The sequence below is a fragment of the Marmota monax genome, unplaced genomic scaffold (assembly GCF_021218885.2).
Source record: "Marmota monax isolate L192 unplaced genomic scaffold, Marmota_monax_Labrador192_F-V1.1 WCK01_AAM20220418_F8-fsc00012, whole genome shotgun sequence".
Taxonomy (NCBI): Eukaryota; Metazoa; Chordata; class Mammalia; order Rodentia; family Sciuridae; genus Marmota; species Marmota monax.
Window position 1 is genome coordinate 15,269,064 of NW_026695227.1, and position 18,578 is coordinate 15,287,641.

Below are 18,578 nucleotides of genomic sequence, written 5' to 3' on the forward strand. Positions count from 1 at the left end.
TTTCCTCAAACTTTCTGAAAGCAAGTCAGAAATAGTTTTGTCTAAAAAGATGTTTGTCCTGAACCAAGCTTCATGGTGATGTTTGTAAGCTAAGGCCACAGTACAGATTCTGGAGTCAGGTAGAGCTTGCTCTGAACCCCATTTCAGCTACTTACAGACTGTGTGATGTGGGGCAGGTTGTCTACTCTGTCTAAGGCAAACTTGGATCATCTGCAAAATAGAGGTGAAGGCTATTCCAACTGCCAGGGGATGCTTGGAGAGATTAAGTGAGATAGAATATAAATTAAGTGAGTATAACATGTGCATAATGGGTTCATAGAAAGCAGTAAATATTCACTTCATGATTTGTTGACTTGCTAAGTATTCTTTCTGGCACAATGATGTTATAAAACATTATAAAATATTTTTCAGTTTGAAGGAAGGTGACAATTAAGAATTTCTTACGTGGGCTGGGGATGTGGCTCAAGTGGTAACGCGCTCGCCTGGCATGCACAGGGCGCTGGGTTCGATCCTCAGCATCACATAAAAAAAATAAAATAACGATGTTGTGTCCATCGAAAACTACAAAATAAATATTAAAAAAAAAAGAATCTCTTATGTGGCACTGGGAATTAAACCCAGGGGTGCTCTGTCACTGAGTTACATCCCCGGCCCTTTTACTTTTTTATTTTGAGACAGGGTCTTGCTTAGTTGCTCAGGCTAACCTTGAATTTTTAATGCTCCCACCTCAGTGCTCAAGTGAATAGGATTACAGGTGTGTGCCATCACACTGGGTCTATCTATGTCATTTTAGAAGAATAAATTCTTCCTAGGAAATCTGCCTGTTAGGCATGGGGGCTACTCAGGAGGCTGAGGTAGGAGGATTATAAGTTCAAGACCAGCAGGGCAAGATTCTATCTCAAACTTTTTGACAAAGGGCTGAAGATGTAACTCAGTGGTAGCATTCTTGTCTAGCATGTGCCAGGCCCAGAGTTCGATCCCTGGTACTGCTAACAAACAAACAAACAAAATCCACCTCCAACAACAACAACAACAAAACAAGAAAGAAATCCTGCTTGCTTCTCCTTTTTTTTTTTCACTTATAAATAGCAATGATACAACCTTTCAACATAATATTTTGTATTCTACATTGACTCAAGGGTTCTACTGAAACTCATAATGAATAAAAAAAGAGTAATGTAAACATAGAATTACTAAATCCAGTGCGGCATAGTTTGATATTGATTTGCATTTATTTTGTAGAACATAGAACTCAACAGAGCCACTTCCCAGCAGTTTTTCAATGACAACCCAGTGAACTGTGACCATCAATTACCTTACTCAAATGGAAGATGGATAGACTATTTTTCTTTTCGGACCTCAAAGCAATGTACATTTGGCAGGGAATAGAATTCACCCTTAAAACAATCCATTTTTCAGGGGCAACACATTTTGTATTAATTCCAATTTGTAAATGTCTTCCAGTTCGAAGGAAAATGTAAGGAAAGTCTTTGGGAGATGTTTTGAAGTTTAATTAAAATTCAATTTGAAAACATATCCCTTATGCATTGCGCTTGTAAACATGGGCATGTCAGAAACTTACACAGAGATGTGAATGTTCTCATCCTGATCTTGGGTAGCTCTGGTTGGGAACTGTGTACATTAATCTTCTGTCAAAATAGCAGTGTGCCTCTTTTGCACAACTGGGCCCTGTGGGTAACTTCTGTGCTGTGCATTCATAGGAAGAAAACCTGATATTTTAAATTCTCCTCCCTTCCTCTGGGAGGTTGATGTATACTCAACACAAACCCTTGCTTCTTGTACTTATAGGGCTGGAAAAGTTCCTGTTAAGCTAGAGGCTTAAAAACAAAGGGCACTCTGGTGAAGAGCTGATAGCTTGGAGCTGTTGCTCTCTAAGCTTCCTGTTATTGGAATAAGAGAAGGCTATGACATAGGAGTCTGAAAATACCCCAAACTCTGACTCATCTCTGACCTCCAGCAGAGGTTTCCTTTAGCTGTGCTTTTCAGTCAGTTGATCCAGAAACTGAAAAAAACTTGAAAAATCTGTTTAATAAAGAATTGATTGAGCACCTGCTATATGCTAGTGCTGTTCTCTACTGTTGGATGGTATATACTGATTTAGACAAGGTTCCTGCCTTTAAGAAGTCCTCAAGATGATTAGGGAAGCAACACCCATGACTTGGAAGCAATATACTTCTTTTAAGAAGTTAACCCCAGAACTTGGTAATTCCTTGAAATAATCCCTTAGTCTTGGGAATCACAGTCAGTGTTTTCATACTGCCTCTGAAGGTTCAGTTGAGTCTTTAGGAGTCACTATATGGCAGCATTGAGCTAACTATACAATAGTATCTTTCATAATAATCTTGTACTTTATACCTTCTGGGTTATTAATGAAGGGAAGTGGCAAATATTTGTGCTTGGAATGTCTTTTTCCCTTTTTTTTTTTTAAAAAAAATAAGGAATGATAGCTGTGCTAGAAACACTTCTGCTTAGTGCTCTCAGTAAAAGTCCACACTGGGGCTGGGGATATAGCTCAATTGGTAGAGCGCTTGCTTCATGTACACAAGGCCCTGGCTTTAATCCCTGGCACAAAAACAAAATAAAACAAAATCAAAACAAACAAACAAACAAACAAACAGTCCACACTGTTTACAGAAGACAAACACCCTGTGGACGTTGTTTCTGTCCACCACTGGCTCTATTTTTTCATGGACTTTATGGCCAAAGGGAAAAAGTATCAGGAAACTGTAAGATAATTTAGAGTTACTCTAGATTATCCCACAGTTAATATCCTTTGATGGTGTATTAAGCATTTTTACATGAGGCCATACCTTGAATGCTATAAATATGGATGGGCACTTAAACCATATTTCAGTGTTTATTTAATGAATTGAAGATTTGGTAAAATTGAAGTAAAACTTGACTTTATTCTTCCTATTGGATCCATTATGTAGCATATGAGAGAGAGCATTTTGAATTTTAGAAACATGCACTCCTTTTGTTATTGATACAGAAAGTTAAATAGCTGCCTTTCCCAACTGGCACTCAGAATAAGTAATAAAAAATTTGAAAGGAATTTTTATCTATCAAAGTGTATGGTTATGCTTTCTCCCCCCAAAATCTTCAATTTCTCCATATTTCTTAGATTAACACTGCCTGCAATGCAAACTAATTTTTGTAATAGGAAGGAAGATACCAATATTGACATGAAATATTTTCAGTACCAATAATAGCATTGATTTGATTCTCAACTTAATGCAGCTCTGAGGCTGGGCACACACCTGTAATTCCAGCAGCTCTGGAGGGCAAGGCAAGAAGATCGCAAGTTCAAAGCCAGCCTTAGCAATTTAGCAAGGCCCTGAGCAACTTAGTGAGACCCTGACAAAAAAAAAATAATAATAATAAAAATAATTAATTAAAAAGGGCTGGGGATGTGGCTCAGTGGTTAAGTACCTCTGGGTTCAGTCCCCAGTACCAAAATCCAAATAAATAAACAAACAAAACAGCAACTTAATGTAGCTCTGAATATGTTAGCTATGTCACAAGCGTGTGCTTTAAAAAGAAAATACAAAGGAAAGGAATACGGTTTTCCTACAGAAGTGTCTGTCTTTTGGAGATGGAGATGGCTCTACAACATCCACAAACAGATTAGGTGTCCAGTTAAATACCAAATTTCTGTCTGAATAAAATTTAAGGATGGTAATGGTTAGCAGAAAAAGTTTTATTTTATTTTTTTAATTCCAGAATGCTTAGACAAACTTGCCTTTATTTAAACTGCACTGCTTTATAAATATTATTTAAGTCAAGGATAAGCTATAGTCACTTAGATTGCAATTTGCTAAGAATGTGTTTACATTTCAACACTTTTTAAAAACTTTATGTATTTTAGGTATTTTTTCCCCATAGAAAATGACATCTTTTTCCCAAAGGTTTTTTTTTTTCTTTCCCCATTTCAACTTCTCACTCCATTATCCTGTGATTTTATTCTTATCAGTGCTAGAGAACCAGGGTTTAACTGCAGGCATTATTGATATTAATAATGCTGTGTTAAGCATTAACAACTATAAACCCACATTCCCTCTTCCCCCTTTTTACTATGGGCTACTTGTGAAGAAAAACATAAAGATGACTTGCATTTAAAGTAGAATCTGATGCTTCTTTCCCTTAATTTCTAAGTATTTATCAAGCTAGTGTCTAGAAAACATCTTTCATGTGAACAACTTAGAAGGATTTGATGCAGTCTTACTTAAGATTCAGAGTTTCAGATTGAGTTTTGTGAAATGTGGTTATAACTGTTTTGTTTTTGCATTCTTGGGGATCAAACCCATGAACTCATGCATGCTAGGTAAGTGCTCTACCACTAGGCTACACCCCCAACCCCCTATTATATCTATTTTTAAGACATCTCAACTACCTTTTTACACAGGGTCAGTGTATCAAACTTAAACTTCTGAGTTTCCTTGGATGCAAAATCATCTCCAACAAAATCATGGGTGAAGCTCAGCACAAATTATTTTATTTACCTATTAATACAGGTTTAAAATGCTAACCAAAAATGGTCAGATGGGCCTTATTTTGGGGGCTATGGGGCTCAAGTGAAAATATTAGTAAATTTAATCTTAGAATCCTCCTTTCAGAAACACAATTCTAATTACATCCCGTCTAAACTAATCTCTCCCTATGTGTTGCTTTTTTCTCTTTGCTTTCTAAAAATATATATGGAATTTTGCATAATGTCGGTTTTTTGAGATAATATTTAGTTGTTTCATGTAGCTTACCATTAGAGTGAGAGAAAGTTTCAAGGGAGTCACATTTTATTTCTTGCACACCTGTTATGGTTTAGATATGAGGTGGCCCCCAAAAGCTCATGTTCGAGACAATACAAGAAGGTTTAGAGATGAAATGATTGAGTTTTGAGAGTGAATTAATCTCCTGATAGGGAGATTAACTGAATGTGACTGTAGGCTGGTAGGGTGTGACTGGAGGAGGTGGTGCATTGGTTGTATATATTTGATGAGCTGAGCTTTTAGTATCTCTCATCTTCCTGGTGTGATTTTCTCCACCACACTCTTCTACCATGATCTTCTGTCTCACCTTGCGCCCTGAGGAATGGAGTTGTCCATCTATGGATGGATACCTCTGAAACCATGAGCCCCCAAATAAACTTTTCCTCCTAAAATTGTTCTTGTCAGATCTTTTGATCACAGCAACAAAAAAGCTGACTGAAGTGGTACCCCCTCAAACATCTAATAGACATTGAATAAGATATTGGGTGTCCATAGAATACTCCATAGGTTTTTAAAATTCTGTCGTGTGTGTGTGTGTGTGTGTATGTGTGTGTGTCCTAAGCTATAGACAGTTAAAACAAAAAGTTCTACAGAAGGAACCGTGTTTGTGTTTTCATTTGAGTGTAGAGGTAGGAACAAGTAGGATGATATTCACAATGGAGGAAGCGTTCATCTGGCATTCCACCATGTTTGCAACCAGAGTTCTAGGAATTGCCCAGTTGCAGGAAACCAATCTTATCTCTGAGGGTTCTTTGAGTTGTCACATTTTCCAAACCTGTCTCTTTTTTTTTTCTGGTAGGAATCCATAAGAGGCAGAATTCTCAAGCTCTTTTATGCTTGTTATTGATGTTACCAGTAAAGCAAGATTTCTTAAACTTCACAGTGGTCAAAATGATCCAGCCCTAAAGTCTCTGTTTCTTCCTTTCATCTAGCTCTCATCAACCCTATGAATCTTTTAATCCTTTGTCCTGACTTCTTTCTGCTTATTTACTGCCCTCCCTGTCTTCACTTCAAATTGAACATAATTCATAAAACCATGTCTAGGTCATTCATCCATTCTTACTGACTTGAACTGAAATATCGGACAAGAACATTTTAAGCAGTTTTTAAACTAAAAAATACCATGGAAATGTTGGAATAAGTACTGATATAAATATACTAAGCCTAAGACTGTATTCAAATAGATTTTTGAAAACCCAACTATATCATGTTCCTTCCACTAGAAATCTTAAAGGATGTAATTCACCTTCTGAGTCATGGTATAATTAGATTATATTTTATTAGACATTCTTTACACATTAAAAATACTGCTATTTTTACATGCACAGAGGAAAATCAGTTTGGATAATTATATTTAGGCATTCATTAAAATCAACCACAAAATAAAGACACTCTATTGTGTCATTTATCAACATACTTGATATGTATATCTAAAGTGCATTATGTTACAAAAAATATAGAAATTCAGCAGCACCAAGATACATTTACAAAATAAATACATCAGTTGACAAAATAAATTATGGTAAATGTGATAATAATAATTGGATTAGCCTTGGCAAAAAAAGAAAAAAAATATTCACAATGACCAATGTGCAGTTTCATAGAGCAATGGGGGAGACAGTTTTATTCCAATGCATTTACAATATTTACAGACAATAAATATTTCTAATACTTCCCATATGTTTACTATTACAAATCCTGTAATATGTCCTTAGAAGTTTTCTGCTGAAAATTTCAATGCCTCCTGCAAAGAGAAGAAAGAGAGAGAAGAGGGAAAAAACAGGTTAATTTTTCTTACAAATGGGAAGGAATAAAATAAAGGAAATAAATTAAGGAACACAGAATTACTATGGAAGGTACCTTCCTATGGAAGGTACCTGTGGGATCTACCTGTCTCTCCAGAGCCTCTGCTATAGGCAGGGCCTCAACACAATTAAATGATCTACGCGGTACAGAAAGTAAAAAGAATCTGCCTTTTTAATTATGCCCTGTCAGACAAAGGGGACCCCTTGAGAATTTTCCAAAGCTGCCTGCCGGTAAAATTAGAGACAAATTGGAGAATTTGGAAATAAGGCTAGGTTGGGACATCCATCAACAATACACGTTGCCTGACTTGGGTGACCCAGAGTTTGTTAATTTTGTTTAGGCATTCATTTGGCTTATTGACATATGGAACTGTGGTAAGGCTAGTGAAAGTGTGAGACTTTGAATAATCTCTGAAAGGATATAGAGTTAAATAGAGCATGTTTAGTTGATGATACCTAGCATTTCTTTAGCTGTCTTTAAACACTAATTTGTAAAACTGTTATTAGATTTTAGATTTCAAAGACAAACACTGAGAATTATTTGCTTCTCATTCTCTTGGTATTTTGAATGTATCTTGCATTAGAAATTAGGAAAGCTTATTTTAAATGAGAGAATACTTAAGAATAAATTGATTTAAAAGTACAAAATATTAGTATTTCACATTACTGTGTCTATTTTATTATTCAGAGTATGTTACACAAAGTACGACTGACAATTTTCTAACATATCTAGATGCTGTAATAACAGTATTTTAAGATGGGTTAGCAGTCTTTTCTTTCCCCTTTTCTTCTCTGTGTAGCCTATTGCATAAATATGCATTTATTTCAATGGAAACAACCATAAAATGGAATTTGATTATCTGTGTCTTTTAATTAATGACTAGAGTTGTGGGCAGAGTTTTACATGGCAAAAGTATATGGGTATGAGACCTACAAAAGAGAAAACTCTTGACAAGTTTTGTGTGCAGCTTAAAGAAAGAAAAGCAAATTTTAGCATTTAGGGGCTTCTAAGTTCAGGTTGAGCTCTTCATCAGTGGTTTTGGTTGAAATGTTAAAATAGCTCCTAAATACAGAGAAAAAGAGTTTAAGATTAAAATTTTAACTGGTAGGTGGATGGGTATTATAAATAAAGCCAAAAGAATGACCTTAAAACACAATGATTTATGTATTGTAGTGATCTGAAAACACATTTGCATTAAATAGTATTTAGCAAATTGAGGTAATGATAATAAAGGCAAGGAAGAAATGAATAGTATTTTGAACAAGTATTTTCTCAAAACAGAAAGACAAAAGAAATAAAAGACCCAGGAAAAGATCTTTGAATGATGTTTCATCCTGTTTGACAAAGACACATATTTGGAAAAGCCAAGTAAAAAAATCTAACATGACCTAAAAGTATATATGTAGGGCTGGGGGGCTGTAGCTCAGTGGCAGAGGGGTTACCTAGCATGTGTGAGGCACTAGGTTCAATCCTCAGCACCACATAAAAATAAACAAATAAAATAAAGGCATTCTGTCCATACACATCTACAAAAAATTTTTTTAAAATGCATATGTGTACATTTTTTCATATATATATATATATATATATATATATACATATATATATATATATATATACACACATATATGAATGTTTAAGAATTCCAGCTCTTTGGACTACTAAAAAACTTTTTATATTTTTCTAAAGCAGTATTTACTAAATCAAAATATGTGTTTCCAATAAGTGAGTCCTACTATATCTGGTTATCTCCTTTGCAACATTAAAACTTTTAAATGCAATCTCTAAAATTAAAGCTATATTCTCACTCCTGAACAGTTCTATGAGAGGAAATAGACAATTGTACCTCAGTAGTTTCTTTAAAAAAAAAATAATGCATATGTCATAATAAAGCTCAAGCTTGCCATCTCATCAGACCTCTCAGATAATAATATAATATTGCAAAGAGACAAAAGAGAGAACGCTAATAAAAGATTGGTCACTTATAAAACTTTTAAATAGTTTTTCTGAAAAGATTTTATTGGGATTACAAAAATTTTCACAGCTCCATACATCCTCACCAACGCACACCTAAATTCCCCCATGCTTCCCTGCACCTCTGTTGGGTTGTACTGGGGGAATGCCAACATCTGATTGCCAAACAAACTGTTCTTTCCAAAGTGTCCCTCAAAAGCAGGGAAGCAAAAGGAAAAGCAAAAACATCCTGCTTCTTTCAGGCCTAGGTCTGGATTTGATTAGGCCACTGCCTGATTTTCTCTAGGCATACTTTAACCTAGAGGTAGCTTTGGGCCTAAGAATTGATGAGTGTTGATTTTCATTAATTTTCCAGATACTTGAAGAGAATTGCAAATTTTAAATGAGCAAAGTCCATAAAGACCACTTATATTTCTGTTTTTATAGTTCTAATGTGTGTATATACATACACACACACATATATATGTATATATACATATACATTAAGACAATGAATAAAAATAGGTCTCAGAAATAAAGTAAGGTCTTTGCATAGTTGTAAGCATGTGCAGTTAGGATCATATCTTGAAATATACTGCACATTTGCAGTGAGTCAGGTTCACAGGGTTTGATGTCCATCTATTAGTATTTTAAGAATAGGTCATTCATTCAGAATTTTAGCACAGCTTAATTTGTGTACAGCTTAAAGAAAGAAAAGCAAAAAATTCCTAAATCTTTAATGCTAAAAATTTCTCTAGTGCCATTACCCATTGATTACTGAAGCTGTACACTTATCTAATAGAATTGCTATTTTATATGCCATTTAGTAATGAATTTATCAACTTAACTCAAAGAGAGACATGATGGTGAACAGGTTCACACTCCCCTTTGAAACATCACTCTGTAATCCTATCTGTACCAGAGTCAAAGGACTGGATGGAGGAGTAACAGGGGACTCTTTAAATAATGAGATCATTAGTTGCATATGATGCATTCTTGTGTTCTTTTCCTCTTTCTTTCAAACCCCACAGAAGCGCTGTACTGAAAAGTAAAAAACAAAAAAGGTCCTATCAATGGAAATGCATGAATAGAGAAGCCGTGCTAACATAGCGCTGATCTAAGTGTGAGGCAATCGGGAAATCCAGTTCTGAGGACTACCTATTCCATTCCAAGTACCAACGCAGGTTCTTTGATTGTGGAATGCTTTGGTTTTCTATTTTATAAAAGGACTATTTGCGCCATTTCCCCCCTCACTGAATCAATCAAAAGTCAATCAGTCTGTCTGTCTGTCTGTCTCTCTCTCTCTTAACCAGAACTAGGTCTAAAAGCACCAAAAAACAAAATGTTGCAATTTATTGAGTGTTTATGACAGGCATTCAGCCCACATAATCTCATTTAATCTCCATCCAACTCTATAAAGTTGGTACAATTGTTTTCTTCATTTCACAGAAGACAAAAGTGAGCCTTAGACTAAGTAACTTGTTTGAGGTTTTCAACTTCAATAAGTTCAGACCCTAAACCTGAGCCTAAGTTACTTAACTCTAAAGTCCATAAGTATATTTACTAAATGAGCCACTTAAATATGAAGTTTTATTATTCCTACTGCACTGCCCCAGAAAAATAATTTGGATTTGCCAATGGACAAATAGATATATGAGAAAACATATCTTTTTTTAAGCCAATACGTGAAGGTTTTCAGAAACCATTTCTTTTTCATGAACTGGTAGAAACCAGAGTTGAATTTAATTAAATTTAAAGCATGTGCTTAAAAATAACCTAATTTCTTTGAATTAAAATGAGTTTAAAATTTAATTAAGTAAATTTAATTAAATCAAGTGTGAATGGCTCAGAATTGTTTATGGTAAGATATTTGTTCTGCAGTGTTTGTAGATAGTATCAAAGCCTTCTATGTTCTTCCTTGAAGTGAAAAAAAATAAAATAAAATGTGAAAAACTGTCAAAAAGTTTGTCAAGATGTGAAAGTGGGTGATTAAAGGCATTTTTGTCCCCAACAAATGATGAAGATGTCCAGTCGTTTCTGAAGCCTGAGCAAAAGACTTAATAGAGTAGTTAAAGATTTGGTGTTGAGAGTATGATGGTAAAAGGAAGAGAAATGGGCTGTAAAACAGGTAATTAGGGGCAGGGTGAAGGGATCTTGCTTCAAGGCAAGGATAATATTCTGGCCTATCTTGTTTTTGAATGTTTTTAAGTTGTATAGCAATTGATAAAGGTACAGAAAGGGAGGAAATTATAGGCTGGCCCAAGCCAGAGCAGAATGGAGGGTGGAAAATCCAGCTGAGCCACAGGGAGAAGTCGGGGGCCAGAAAAGGCTGTTACCGTGAACTGAGCTCCAGCGAAGCTGTGGAGATGTCAGACAGGTGGTCCACGTCCAGCCCACTCCCAGCAGCTCCGGAGATCGGCCAGGCAGAGCGGGTTCGCCGTTTTTTCTTTTCCTGCTCCTTGCGTTTCCCAGGCTTGCCTTTCTTTTTCTTCCCAGGTGTCTTGAGTGGCTGCTCTTTGTAGGTCTCCACCTTGTTGGTTTCCTGAGTTAGGTATCTACCCTCATCATCAGAACCAAATCGGACGGGATGGTTCTTGGTGTTGGGAGCGGGCTTGGAGTTCGGGGAAACCTCGGAGGTAGCTCTGATTTCTGCTGTGTGGATTTCTGCGATCAGATGGTGAAGGAAGAACCGGCGTCGTAAGTCTTGGATGGACTTCCCCTTGTCATGGAGGAGCTGATGCTCAGACACGGCTCTTTTGCTGTCAGAGGCACAAAGGGACAGGAGGGGAAAAAGACGGTTAAGCTGTCGTGGTTGGAAGAGTCAGGGAAGCTGTGAGCAAATCCCTGTAGTCTTCTACATGGTCCTCTAAAGGACACAAACTGAGGAGTGGCCATGGGGCTGAGCAGGGAAGGGGAGAGGATGGGAAAGGCAGCCCTTGGGAGACAGCAGCCCTCAGTCCCAGTGCTGCTCCCTAAGTTTGTGGCCTTGGTAAGAAAAGGGCACTCTTGGACCTCATCTTTTTAAAAGGAAGGGGTTAGATTCAGAGGTTTTCTATGCTCCTTTCCCAATTTTAAATGCTGTGATTCAGTTAAGCTCAGAAATAGAAACCACTGAGTTTCTCTTCACATTTTTCAGAGTTCTGTTGGGGATATAAATCCAGATGTCCTAGCCTGGGAAATAAAAAGAAAGCTGCTTTTACCTGAGTACGCTCCTAAACCTACGACTATCTGTCTCTAACCCTCAGTCTCTCTCACACCACACACACACACACACACACACACACAGTTGCCCCATTAAGGAATCAATCTAGGAAACCATCTAACAGGCTGAATTTTAAAATTTTAGATGACCAGCAACCAAGAACCTATAACTAAAGGCTGGGGGGGGGGGCAGTGTTCCATAAAATAGTAGTAGAAGGCTGTCTTCTACTGTGTTTCCTTGTGTATGAGATCATTTCTATTTTTTTTTCTGTGTTTCAAGGTTTTTTTTTTTTAACTTAAAATTTCTGAGGGTATTACCTTTAGTACTTGAGAAGTCCACTTGTCTATGTAATTTCTCTTAAAATATCTCTGGGAACAACTGTGAAGTGATTTTTCTATTTAAATAATACTCTAATGAAAATATAGTGGAAAAGAATCAACTAGTCATCACTCCTTTTAGATGACACCATGACTCTTGCCTAGATATCCACCCATGTATTCCTTTTTTTTTATTTTGTGTGTACACTGTGAATTATTTTAAGGATTACATACATTAATCATGCCTGCTTTAACTCAGTCTTACCTAACTCCAGTTTCTACCATTGGAACAGCCCTGCAAATTCACTCATCTTTGAGAATACCTGAGAGTATTTCACAGGGTTACATCCCATGTATTCATGCTTCCCTGACACAATGGTGTCTGGGTTCCTTGTAACGCTGGTAGGGTTTCATCAACTCTTCAGTGAAATATGGGAATAATAAAAAGTATTATTTCCCCCATTTTATAGATGAGGAAATGAGATGCAGGAATGAAATGATTTGCCCTAGTCCACACAATGAGACCTGGCAGAGCCAGGGCTCCAAAAACTAGGTCTTCTGATTCTAAAAGTAAAATTTTCAATGTCCTTAACCCTTTCTCCTGCTAAAGCTGAAGCCAAAGCCTATGGCAGGACACAGTGTATCAAGGCTCCTCCACAATGGACAGATCAGGCAGAAATTTATCAGTTTCCTTGACCAAATGCTCCCACAGTCCATTTGCATCTCCAAAATAAGGAACTAGGATTCCTAGAGTTTGGTTTATCTTTGGGGGAATGAGTCAAAGAAGAGAGTAAGAGGGATGAAAATTCAGTCATCATTTCTCTGGCCCGTGTAGCTAGAATGCCAGCTTCCTTCTAGTATTTTAGTGTGTGCACTGACTTTAAGCCATGTAGCTTGTTCAAAAAAGACATGACTTAACGGAAAGGAATTTAACAGGAGCCTGGTTTAAATGAGGCATGAAGGAGTCTCTCCTCCTTTATGAAGGTGCCACATGTGACTAGATTAAAATTCACTTACTCTGTGGTAATAGTTAGTATTCTGGAAACTTTTAATAATCTACAAGTTTGAGGTCTGGGCACAATATATTTATATCCTCTAAGAACATTTTTAAAGAATAGGGCTAATATAATTATATATTTTATAAGCACAGCAATTTAATAATTATCTATTCCTAAAATATTATATTAAAACAAAATTCTTAACCAGTGATAATTGATAGTATTGAGGACTTTTCATTTAATTTCTCAATTCCTGGCTGATACCTCTTCTCATCTGCATTGCTCCCCAAATATATTATACAGCTTATTCTAGTTTAACTCTAAGCCCAAACTTTTAATAGTCAGTCTGTTCAAATCAAGCCACCATTGCTCATGCCCCCTCTGACTGGCATATATGCCTGTCATCTTGGGCAGCCTGTCAACTGTGAGTCACAGTGCCTTCCCAAGTTAAAAACTGCACTTTCCCATGGGAAATGGAGTGATCACCCTATCCATTTTATAAAAAGCATACAATATGGCACAACTCCATCCAGTTTAAAATAGTGCAACTTTTGTGAGGTACAATGCTTTCTATCTGCCTGTTAGGGGAAATTGTTAGGATGTTAGAAAACACAAATTTTCTGAAATGCTGTTAGGCAAGTAATTTAGTATTTCAAAGACTTCTTCCCTTAAAATATTGTGAAGCCCACATCTCTGGGAAATTGCATTGGAGTATCAGGAATACAGTCATAACTTTATCATCAACAGGGAATAAGGTCCATGAAATGTTTCCTTTATTTTCAAAATAAGGCATGAACTGACACAGGGATAAATGACTGGCATGTACAAACTAGTTATATCTAGGTGGTATGTAATAAATTCAAATTAAGGAGGTTTTCAATTTAGATAACTCTGAAATATTTAAGTTGTAAATATGGCATCAATAATAGTCTGTTATTCAATATGTGTGTACACATTATCTCGCCTGGTGGTTCACATGGCATTTATTACATACCCAAGCTCCAACATGGAAAAACGAGTCTTATGCTCTATGATCTCCTTTGACTATTGTAAAAGAAAACTAAAAAATTGGGGGGAAAATGCTTAAGACAGATAACCCTAATTCAGTCAAAACATAGCTGTTCTGCTTTAAAGAAAAATCACTCTCAGGGGAATTTTCAGGGAAACAGATTAAATTTCTAAAGAACTATCAAGGAACAGAGGGAATAAACAGTAATGGAAATTCCTCTTCCAGCACAGGAAGAAGCAGCATGCTTGTGCTGATGTGAAGCTCCTAAGCAAGGACTCTGAGTTTAAGAAGAAAAGTTCTGTGGTACATGGAAGAGACAGGGTTAGGGTGTTAGAGTTAAAATGACTCACCAGAAGTCCCTTCCAACCCATATGACTCAGTTGAAAGTTATGCTTTTCATTAAGTGGAGTAGACCCAGTCTGGCTCCCAAGCAAATCAGCCAATGATGCTTTAGGTTTCTCAATCTGTTGGGGTTCCCTCTCTAACTTTAAACACAGAGGTAGTCACTTGCCAAGCTATCCTTCATAGATCCCACTTCCTAATCTTCAACTTGATTATATTCTAGCCCCATTGATGAGGCTCTTTTGGACTAACAGGTCTGACAGATTCACAATTTGTAAGTGCCTCCTTTGCATACTTCAGGAAGTGTTGTCCGAGTAGTTTTCTGTCTCTTAAAAGTTAACCTAGTTTAAGAAGACCTGTACTTCATAAGGAGTTCCCCTAATGTGTGATATAAAATTTAGGGAGTAATATGGTTTGGTTACATGTTAAAATTTCTTTCAAAAAGCTAGCTTGATTTTGTGTAATAGTAGATTAATGTTTTGTCTAGCACACAAAATTTACTTTACTTGGCAGCAATGTAAAAATAATGACTTGTTTTTTAAAACTTCATTTGGCTGTAATATTTTGATGAAACATCTTCATCTACTGATGATTTCAGCTTCCATGAAAAACCATGGTTGTAATGTGATGATCTACTAGCCATTAACTATGAGAATGTTTTGTGGTAGTTTTATAACCATCTGCTGAGTGTGTTTAACTACAATATTGTATTTCACCCACAAACAAAACACTAACAGAGTCTCTGGCTGCTAAATGGTTTCTGATGTGTATATATTGCAAGGTGCAACAAAGAAAGAGTTAAAAATAGTCATTAGGACAACTTAGCCCTTGATATTTGCTGTAATTGTGAACTTAATCATGATCTATTTACTGTTTCTCAAAAGAGAAAATAGGTATTACTTTAGCAACTCTAAAGAAAAATTGGCTATGTTCCAAGCCAAATAAGTGCATGTGAGTACACTTTTAAAAATTCAGTCTTCTTCTATATTTATATTTGGATGTTAAATAACTGAATTTAACACATGTCCCCAAATGAGCAAGAAGTCTGAAGACAATTTTCAGAAATTCATCAGCAAAACATTGATTTGAAGAACACAATGCAGCTTTATCTGAGTACAATGTTCTACACAATTTGCCTTAGGAGATTCATACTAGATTTTCATTTTGGTGCCAAGGTTCAGACATGTCTACAGTAATTTAAGAATTTTCTGCCTTAATAATAATAGACCAAGGGCACATATAAAACAGTTGTCTGTATACCTTCAGGAATTTACAAGGAAGCACCTTGTATTGACTGTCAATATTAGTTATTGTAATTTTTATTGTTAAATGTAAACATTCTCCTTAATTCCTTCTCCAAAGTCAAAGTTCTCTCAGTCCTTAAACTTGTATGGATGTCCCATTCTGCACATGGAGTCTGCAGTTTGAAGATCACCCAAACATGGTATTAGACACATTAATGAACTGCTAGGTCCAATAGGTTGTGATATTCTACTACTCTTGCAACTTTCAGTCCTATAACTTAGTGCTAGTTCTCTGATGTGCTTGGATGTATGAATGTTAGTCAAAGTCAAAGTTAATCCTTAAAAGAAGCACCCAATAAGACGGCCAAAATGCAAGTTTTCAAAATACAATGCAAATGTTTGATTAAAGAAGTATTAACAACAATTAAAGAAAAGGAGATTCCATACCTAAAGAAAGTTGCCTATTCATTTGTAATCAAGCACTCTAGCCTTCTCAAACAGTATCAATACTAATGTTGGAAGTGTGCCACCGAAAAGTTGTTACTACTTTATTATATAATATGCCTTCATTATGTAATATGGTCCCATTTATATGCTTAAATTATGTCATTCATAATAAAATTAGATGTAAGGTTTTTGCTTTTCCGCACACAAACTGCCACCCACATTCAGAACATATACACGCGCACAGACCTGTATCCCAAGGATCCCTCCACTTTCTCTGAGTTTCAAAATCTTTCGTGGTCCCCAGTCTTTCACTACAAGCAGATGATCTTTCCCTAAAGGAGATTCTCTAAAACGCTCCATCTTATGGAAACGCACAGCAAATTTGTCTCTTGCCTAGGTCTCCTTTCGGTTCAACCAGCTCTCCTGCCGAGTTTGAATACCAGGTTCAGCCCCTTACAGGTAGCCAGATGATCCCTCACTCTAACCCGGGCGCGTAGCATGGTGACCGCTGGGAGCCCTCGGCAGCGCCCCAGCCTGGCAGCTTCTGCTACTGGCCTCCCTAACCCGATGCTTTGGGGAGGATGGGGACACTTACAGCCGGCGGCCGAGCCCCTCCACCGAACGCCCGCAGGAGGGCACCGAGCAGCTGAGAAGGAACACCGCGACGCTCCACTGCTGAACCAGTCTCCGCAGCATCGTATCCTCTAGCGCTCAGGACCTGCAAAAGAGTGGAAGGGGACCCGAAATGTCAGTCCGGGCTCTTCATCTACCCGCTCTACTCCGCTCCTCTTTTAGTCTGTTTTCAAATATCCTCTTCTTCAATATCAAGGGCATCTCCCAAGATACAAAGAAGAAAAAGAAAAAAAGTGAACAAAAAGAAGAAGAAGGAAGAACTTTCTTGGGAGCTTCTCAAGCACTTACTTATTTAGGAATCAGCTACTCCAATTGTGCTTCTTCCAAGTCACACAGGCAAAAAGGGACCAAAAGGAAAGGAGGGGGAAAAAATCAGAGGCGCTTCCTCTGAAATAATAGAGAAAATGAAATGGTTTTATATATGCATCTATGATGAGTAGTGTGTTTACACGTCTCCCATAGCAATGTCTAATTAATCTGGCCAGCCGTTTTCCTGGGTTCGTGGAGCAGGGCAAACCACCTCCTAAAAGAAGAAAGTTTCCCCCCTGAAGTCAGCTTCTTTGCGAACCAGGCCCTCTGGTTCCAGAGCCACTTGTAGCGAGACCCACATATATATACATATCTGTCCGTCTACCTCCTCTGGTGGGCTGGTTGCTTCCGGAAAGTTGATTCCACACACCCTGAGAACAAGTTTCAAGTGCGTGTGTCGTCGACAGGAGGGCCAGGTGGCAGCGAGGGCGGGTTAATAGCGGCGCGGAGGGGCGGCGGCGGCTAGAGCTGCAGGGCTGAAGTGGCCCCGCTTCACGGGCGGGGAGGCATGCTGGCCGGGCGGCGCAGGTTGGAGTCGAGTTGAAAGCCCAGCAGAGGAATGTTCACACGCTCCGAGGCAAACCTGCCAGAGAAGTGAGCGAGTCGCAAAGAGGTGGCGCCCTAGGAACGCGCGCCGGGCGAGCTAAGGCGCGGGCGGGCTCGCGGGGGGCGGGGGCGGCGACGCGCTGCCGGAGCGAGCGGAGCCCGGAACGCTCGGAGAGCGGCGGAGCTACCTCCGCCCGCCCTGCCGCCCCCAGCGTTGCCCGGAGCCCTGTGGAGCCCCACCCCGGAGCCCCGGAGCGCGGCCCGGGCAGCACCATCCCCCGACCCGGGGGCGTGGGCGGATCCGCTCGTTTCCTCCCGGCCCAGCTGGCTACAGCCCGCGCCGAGGATCCCGGAGCCGACGTTCCGAAGGCGAGCGGAAGGCCCTGGGCAGCCAGCAGCCCCCAGTGCGCGGGGCTAGATGCCGGGCGTGGAGACCGCGGAGGGCTGACGGGTGCGGAGGAGGCCAAGGAGCGGGAGCCCAGGACCGCGGGCGTTGGCCTGCGATTCTAAGGAGTCCTAAGCTCGCCTAGAAGCTCGGGTGTTAGATGGGAACCCTCCTCCCAGACTCTTTCCTGAGTCAAGCTGAGTGGGGAGCATTGGCTAGGAAGGGGGGAATCTTTCTCTTAGAAGAGCAAAAACAGTTTCAAACTTCAGGTCGAGATTGCACTTCTTGCTGTTTTGAGAACAGCTGGGGACATCTGGAGCCTATCCAAGAAAGCCGGCGCAAAAAATGGAGACCCCTTTTTTTAATTACAGAGGGGAACTTGGAGTGCGCCCAAGACCCTTTTCACCCACCGGGAGGAGTCCTACCCACCTTATTTCTGATACCCTTCTCTGTCGCCCCTTCCCCCACCCCATGTCCCTCGTTACAGATTATAGGTTGACTGTATCCCAGCTGCTTCAGCGGGCAGATGAGGAGCTACTGTGGCTATATGCTGCTGTACCTCAGATACGCAAAGGGAAAGCGGGGGTTCTTCCAAAATCT

General features: G+C 38.7%; 1 protein-coding gene across 1 annotated transcript; it reads right to left on the reverse strand.

The window, feature by feature from the left end:
* Positions 1–6,383: 6,383 nt before the first annotated feature.
* On the reverse strand, positions 6,384–17,666 carry Pthlh (parathyroid hormone like hormone). Its single transcript, XM_046436119.2, has 4 exons — positions 17,373–17,666; positions 16,701–16,823; positions 10,883–11,305; positions 6,384–6,531 (listed from the first exon to the last, which is right to left on the reverse strand). The coding sequence occupies exons 2-4, from the start codon at positions 16,799–16,801 to the stop codon at positions 6,522–6,524; spliced, it is 534 nt and encodes a 177-aa protein (XP_046292075.1). The 5' UTR covers positions 16,802–16,823; positions 17,373–17,666; the 3' UTR covers positions 6,384–6,521.
* Between the last annotated feature and the right edge of the window lie 912 nt (positions 17,667–18,578).

What these genes read in the sequence shown, in the direction of transcription:
- Pthlh (XM_046436119.2), bottom strand. Translation starts at nt 16,801, where the DNA reads ATGCTGCGGAGACTGGTTCAGCAGTGGAGCGTCGCGGTGTTCCTTCTC. An exon ending in GAGGGGCTCGGCCGCCGGCT is followed by an intron (nt 11,306 to 16,700) that starts GTAAGTGTCCCC and finishes TGCCTCTGACAG; the next exon opens with CAAAAGAGCCGTGTCTGAGC.